This window comes from Montipora capricornis, chromosome 12 (assembly GCF_036669925.1).
Source record: "Montipora capricornis isolate CH-2021 chromosome 12, ASM3666992v2, whole genome shotgun sequence".
In the NCBI taxonomy this organism is placed as follows: Eukaryota; Metazoa; Cnidaria; class Anthozoa; order Scleractinia; family Acroporidae; genus Montipora; species Montipora capricornis.
In genome coordinates, this window is record NC_090894.1 from 1482963 (window position 1) to 1490462 (window position 7500).

Here is a 7500-nt window from a genome sequence, read left to right on the forward strand (position 1 = left end):
GTTGTGATACTTGCGAAAAGCCTATATATTTTGTACGTGAAAGGTCAAGTTATCCAGACGAGGGCAACAATGTGAAATCGTTTGCTTCGGTGCCTGTTAAAGCAAAGCTCGGAAAGAGTTTCAACACTGAATAATGTTCAAATGAATGTATACGGAAAACAATTTAAACCAAGCGGCCGCTTGCAGTGATACATCAAACTCTTCCTGAAAAAAACAAAAAACACCTCCTCCGAGCGTCAATAGCGTCGATTCACTAAATTCTTCTGGAACTCAACCCACGGGTTGTGCATCTGACTTCAAACCATCAGCTACTTGTGATCAAGAACATCCCTGTAAAGGCTTATTCTGAAAATTCGACAACCATGAAAACGGCAATGAAACCATCTTCAACTGAAACTACCGAAAAGCGAATGTCGCCATATACAGTTTTTGAAACGAAAATCAAAACTGATCAGAAACTATTCCCTTCTTCAAACCGATCTAGTGCTAATGGCATGGAACGCAATACACAGCTGAAACTGATAAAATTAAGATTGTCGATGTGAAATCATCCTCGACTGAAAGTGAAAAACTTTGCGCGAGGGCGAAGCACTTTAATCCGACTCTTCCTCCATATATCTATCACGGCATTGCTTCACTGAAGGCTCGGAATCTGGCAGTGAATGTTGCTTTCGTTTTCCTTTCGGCGTGTCGATGTTTTCTCTGGCCTCCACATCATTGCCCTCGTCTGGATAACCTTCCATATACAAAATGGGCTTCTTGCAAGTTTTACAACGGTAACCACCGGCAAAATAATTAGACTTTAATGCTCTTGTTGGCCTTGAAATTTGTTCTTTGAAGCTGTTCGCGTTTCTCCCAAGCCGTCATTTCTTTATTGGTTCGATAAGAGTAAAACCTCAACACACTACTAGTTTGATCTGTTGCTCTGAATATCGACGGTCATTGTCGCATTCATACACTCACTGCACGGTGACAAAACATTGTAACTTTTGTAATTTTTGCATTTGCGTTCAATCCTGGACATATTTCTACAATTTACATGATTCTGAGAATAAGCTTGCTGTTCCCTTGCCACGTACTAGTACTATCCATTATAAGAATAGCTTTATTTACAGTGATGCAGTCCTTTGGAAAAGTATGCCCTCCGCTATTAGACAAGCAACATCTCTGACTAGCTTTCGACGGTTGGTAATTAATTCCGATACGGCATTCATGAAAAACATGTTTTAATAGTAGTTTCTAATAGTAGTAATATTCAGAATGATAGAAGTTGAATTGGTATACGTATACAGTTTTCAGTGATGCCTATAATGTTTTTATTCCTTTTTTTACAGAGATGTTTGTACTCGTAACCGTGTATAAAAAATAATGATGATGATGATGATGATGATGATGATGATGATGAGGACTTTGCATAGCTGATTCTCGCTCCTCCTCCATCCAGCCCCCCCCCCCCCCCCCCAAACAAAAAAAAATTGACCAGAATTTACCAAACGGTCACCTACTAGTATTAAAATTTTTGGTTTGTACGTTTGCATTTTTTTTTCAGTAGTATCAAGAGAAAATGAGGGGACAGAGAATGAGGCTCCCGGTCCAGCCCTTGGGATATGTCATGTCCACGAAAGTTATTTTTAGACGAGCGGAAGTCTTCCAGACGTCCGCATGCAGGCCAACCTCGGTCCGATGTTTGAAAGAAAATATATATTCATCAGCCTTCCACGTGCGCCATCATTTTCTCTTTTCACTAAGAATCTGAGAGCGAGGCAAGACTGCATGCAGACGTCTCAGAAGACAGACTTCCGCTAGAACAAAGACTTCCGCTCGTCTAAAAATAACTTTCTTGGACATAACATATCCCGGCCAACGCCTTGTGCCTCCCTCTCTGTCCCCTTATTTTCTCTTGGTAGTATTGAACAATAAACTACTTTTCATTACTTTATCACAAGGACTTAAGTTACTTAGCTTTATTTTTTAAAATAAATTATAGGTGGAGAGACTGACGGTCATCTTGAATATTCCAAGGATAGTGAACGACCAGAAGGTATACACTTTAATGATGGAAAATGCTCCCTTTAACTTAAAATACCAATTTTTTTTCCGGGGATAGCGAAAATTTGGAATCATCAGTTTGCAGTTTTGGGAAAATGGCACTCGATTCCAATGAAGAAACGTCGGTTACGAGAATTAGAAAAGCTCGGTACGAAGATGGTACAAGGGCACCCAACGTCAATTTTCGGAAAATATCTGTTCGGAAGACGATTTGATATCTAGAATTTTCGGAACATTGGTTGTAAAATTTCTTGCTTCCCTGCCTGTCCTAGGATCTTCGAGCCCCTAAAAGCGGTATAATTGCCCATTTTTAAAGGATTTTTACCCTAAAAAGGTCACCTATTTTTTTTCGGAAGCCTTTTTTCTGGCTGAAATTTTCGAAAAGGTACGTTTTGATCCCTATAATTTTCGGATCACTTGACTTTCAGCTAGGAAATCCGAACAGATGAAAAATTTTTAGGGAATAAAAATATGCCTATATCTACCGTTTAAATACAAAAATATGTTTTACAATGCCATGTTTAAGTGGTTTTGAACTATATTCTCGTTGAGTGCCCCTGATGGTAGCCTCCCTACAGACGTTTCTGGGGAAATAAAGCGACGCCGGCTACGGCAACGACAACGCTTCTTTAAAATATAACTTTGCACTGTCTTACGTCTTTTACGACTATGATAACTATGTTCCATCTTGTTCGTTGTATGATGTCAAAGTATCCTATATATATTGGATTCGTACGAAAGGTTTTGTCTTGCATCCTCACGTTCTGGTCAAAACCGTCCGTAAATACAGTCAAGTCACGTCGTCTTTTTTGGAGAACCTGCAAAGAAATCTACTAAATATAAACTGCTGATCGCAGGTGCAGCACTACGAATTTTTCGTCTCAGTTTTAACCAATAATATCTTGACTTTCTGTCGTCGTCTTTGCCGTAGTGGTCGTCATTTCTCTAGTCCTCATCCCGTTAACGGCGGGAGAGAAAGAGAAGTGACTTCCCCCACCCTCCTCCGCCAAAAACGCTTGCCTTTTAGGTTACATATAATAGGGCAGCTCGTCTGCCGGTCGACTTTGCAAACTGCAAACTTGTTGGACTTGTTGTTTCTTTTGTTTACAAAGACAAACTTAATGGGAAATGAAATCAAACGCATTGTCGAAGTTTAATAGAGAGACAAAGATAGTCACGGCACCTACCGTTACAATACAATACCTGGAATGGCTTTAGTTCTGGATAGCTAGTACCTGATAAAAATTCTCTGCTGGGTTTGTAAATTACTGACCAAAGTCACGACGTACAACAGGAGAAAATTAAGGAGTATTTTCTTTTCTATTTTAGAGAAAATGACTTTTATGGGCTTTGTGCGAAAATATGGATTCTTAGGCATTCCCAGTGTGCTCGTCATTATTCTTATTATTGCCATAGCCTGTGCTTCAGGCCGAAGAACAGAGTGAGTAGTGACTAAGAAGATTAAGCATCGTGTTAACGACAAACGGGAAAAGTTGAGGCTGAAATTTGCGTTTTTTCCGAAAATGAAAGAAACTTGTTTCATTTTAGCGCATTTTTCGCCTGTGATCTACACATAAAGTGTGCAACTTATGATAAGGCAGAAACAAGATAAAATGAGAGAAAATACGCGCTTCTATGATACGGTGGCCCTTAAGAGACACACCTTTCCCAAAAATGAACTGCAAACAAAATAAATTCTAACCCAGTCTTCAAATAAAATACCATCCTACTCTGAAAACAAAATAAGTCCGGCACGCTGCAAACAAAATAAATCCCCACACTGCAAACAAAATGTCAACGCACACATCAAAAAAAAAAAAAATCCTCGCCCACAGCAAACAAAAAAACTTTTGGACGCCGCAAACAAAATATCTTCGCACACTGCAAACAAAGTATCCTTACAAACTGCAAACAGAAATTTCAGTCCCTAACTTCAAAGTAAAAGTCTGTCTTTTATAAGTTTGTCTTTTATACCAAGTCCACCATCGTTGGTCCAATCCATATTACTCCAGCTGGAACCTTTTCCTCGATCAGCACGTTTCGTGCCGTTGTATGCTTGAAGAGGAATTGAAATAGAATGCCGGCTAGTAATTGCTCAGAATGAAAAACGTTATATATCAAAAGTGTTCCTGAACAAGGAGTGCCGAAATTCCAAGATATGTTTGCTCCAACACCTTCGATTTCGACAAACCTGTTTTGTTGGACCCGTTGCAGTACTTTTTGTTTGCAGCGCGGATTTTTCTGGGAGTGTTTGGTACTTTATTTGCAGTGTGCGAAGAAATTTTTTTGTTTGCAGTTTGTAAAGATACTTTGTTTGCAGTGTGCAATTTTTTCTTTGTTTGCAGTGTGCGAGGATTTTTTTCGGTGTTTCCGATGACATTTTGTTTGCAGTGTGGGATTTATTTTGTTTGCGGTGTGCCGGATTTATTTTGTTTTCAGAGTGGGATTGTATTTTATGTCAAGAGTTAGAATTTATTTTGTTTGCAGTGCATTTCATTTTGCGAGATGAGCAACTCTTTGTAATATGTGGCTGAATTAATGGAAGGTGTGTCCCCAATGGGCCACCAGTACCATGACAAGTACTGAGCCACCCGTTTACCGTTTGCAGTTTCACGTTAACGCAAATACCGGCTGAATCTCTCTATTGATTAACTGTAATACACTAATCTAAATCAGAGGGTTAGGAATAGCTAGTACGATTGTTACTATGGTTACGATGACGCTGTAGGTCACGGTCGTGGGGTAGGAGAGTTAGCTCTTGGCGGAAGTGAGTTGTTTTCGTTATTTACTTTTCTTGACACAACCACATTTATATTGCTAATTTCACTGTTAGAGGCTATTAGTTTAACTTTCTGGAAAACTAAAGTCCTGCCTTGCGAAATGTTTACTCCGGTATCCGGCGTCCGTGGCCAAAAAAGGTGTAGTGTTCTTTAGAATTCAATAGGGAGCTTAAGCAACCACAACGGCGACGGCAACGGGAACGTCATCTCAAAATATAAATTTGCGTTATTTTAATCGCTTCGTGACTATTTCAACGTTTTTAATATGACAAGGGTGAGGTAATTCCTCAAAGATGACACCAGTCGGAACGGCACTCCACTTTAGAAGAGAAAATGAAAATTTATCCTCAAGTGCTGACGTTCTTCATAAAACCAAAAACTTGGCTATTTCACGTTGTTGTTTTGCTGACGACGGCAACGAAATGGACAAAAGTGAAAAACGCACGTGCAGGGCGTGCAAAGCTATTGTTTTTACCCACTAAATATGCAAATTTGTGACGTTCTCGTTGCCGTTGCCGTTGTCGTTGCTTAAGCTCCCTAATACGTCCACCACGGACCGACGCTGAAATTAAAACTCACATTAAAACTCACATTTCTCTGCCACAGCACATTGGAGCGAGTTTGCGTTTTATAATTAAGTCAAACCATATTTAGAACTGTTTCTCTCATCAAGTATTGTCTACTCAGTCCGTAATGTGTGCAATCATTCTCTTCGTTTACGTATCAATCAGTTGCATCAATTGACTTTTGAATTGACGTAGGAAATGGCAAGCTAAAAATACAAGGCTATAGACTGTTTACAGTCCCCTATTTTCCCGTTTGATCGTCGGGATCGAGCACAAACTGCCGCCGTCTCTTTTTTAAACAGCGAGCACGAACTGGGGAGAGCGACATAACTACCGAGTGGGTGGGGTGAGTTATGTTGCTCTCCCCAGTTTTGTGCTCGAACGCGACCATCAAACGGAAAAATAGGGGACTGTGAACAGTCTAACAAGGCTCCGGCCAAAGGTGTAATTTATGAGTCGGAAATTAATTGGAGATTTCGTATCATTTAATAACAAAAATTGCTCTTATGGCAAAACCTGAGCAATTTGCCTTCATATCTTTTAGACAAGAGGGTCTTCTAAAATCTCAATCCTGAAAACACCTCCCACCTTCTTTATATAGATTTAATCATATTTTTTATTATAAAAGTTCATTTCTATTGTCCAAAAACTATTTTCACGACTTTTTCTTTTAGGTAACCTCCACGCTTTGACAATGCAAGAAGCTTGGGCCTGAACACCTGTACAAATGATTCTTTTTTTATTTAACGAGATAAAGCAATGCAAAGCATACAAGTGTCCACCTAGCTGTAGTTCAATAAAAGGAAAGATAGCGTGAAAGGGTTTTCGCTTGTCATTGTGAGATTTTGAGTTAATCCTTTGCTCCTTAATTAATACAGTCTGATTTGCGGCACATTTTTTTTGTAACCTTCAAATTTAGGCTGTTATTCCAAAGCTAGTGATCGTTGTTCGTCAAGAATACTCTCAATTACAATTTTAATCATTTCGGAAAACCAAAAGTATCTGGTATTGTGTTCATAGAATTTCAGGCAATTAAATGTATAGTTAACAGCAGCCACACCATCATGTTTTAAAAAAATGCAGGTTATGAAACAATTATCATGAAAAGTACGGTTCGTTTATGCGTACACCAGTTATTGAACTGAAGATATTTTGACTATATTCCCATCTCAAAAATTCATAGTCTACCATGCATATATTTCCATTCCCCGATCAAATTTACCTCAAACACTGCACATTGATATCACACGTCTGGTTTACTTCTTAAAACGATCTTCTAAATTTAAAACAAAGTTAACAGTAGAATAATACTGCAACATATCGGAATATTCCTGGGAATCTCGTACGTGATAGCTGTAGTTTTAAATGGTTAACCCTGAAGAAAAAGCGGAAATCTTATTTCTTCAATAATATTATAGTAAAAAAAAAACTTTCAGGAAGAGGATGTTTAAAGACGTCTAGCCAATTAACATGTCAAAATTAAATGACAAAATTTCCTTTTTTTTTTTTCAAAAATAGGTAATCTAGACCGTACTGTGGATATCAAAACTGATACGTTTAGTTAATAAAACTGACGCGCTTTTAAGCACTGCAGATGAATTCGATCGTATTCCTTAACTTGAATTCAAACATATTCCCTTTGAAATTGAAAGACCATGACAATTACAGAAAATTTTTTCCTCAAAGACGCGTATTATTAATATTTGTACAGAATGCGTAAATTTAAATTGTTGTAAACAATCATTTTCTTCCCAAAAGAAATTAATGTCTTTGATTGTAAAATTAGCTATACGAAAATGGATATTAATTTATGCTAACTTAATTATAGGCCGGGATCGGATGGATATTTCTTGATAAGAAGACTACGAATGATGCGGCTTCTTATCAATAATTATAACTTAGTGGACTAAGAATATTAATAATGATAATAATCATAATAATAAAAATAATAGCAGTCTTGAATCAATGCTGAAAATTTGCATTTTAGTTTGAGAGTACTGCCAAATAGACGGATGTTCATCATAGGAAATTCTTTGGAGAGCGCAGCAGTATTTGAGAAATCGAGTAGTTTTATCTCTTCCCAAAAACGTCACGGTGCATCACGG

The 7500-nt window shown here is 38.2% G+C and overlaps 2 protein-coding genes across 2 annotated transcripts in view; both read left to right on the plus strand.

The window, feature by feature from the left end:
- The window catches only part of LOC138027527 (uncharacterized), a 22177-nt gene extending 16000 nt beyond the window's left edge, over nt 1-6177 (plus strand). The window contains exons 4-6 of the mRNA XM_068875079.1: nt 1988-2041; nt 3379-3490; nt 6070-6177. Of these exons, the coding sequence (XP_068731180.1) occupies nt 1988-2041; nt 3379-3490; nt 6070-6073 (170 nt within the window). The 3' untranslated portion in view covers nt 6074-6177. The remainder of the gene's footprint in view (nt 1-1987; nt 2042-3378; nt 3491-6069) is intronic.
- Nucleotides 6178-7342: 1165 nt separating this feature from the next.
- LOC138027528 (trace amine-associated receptor 7e-like) overlaps nt 7343-7500 on the plus strand; it is a 1309-nt gene continuing 1151 nt past the window's right edge. The window contains exon 1 of the mRNA XM_068875080.1: nt 7343-7500. This exon is cut by the window's right edge and continues 1151 nt beyond it. The gene's annotated coding sequence lies outside the window, so the exon portion shown is untranslated.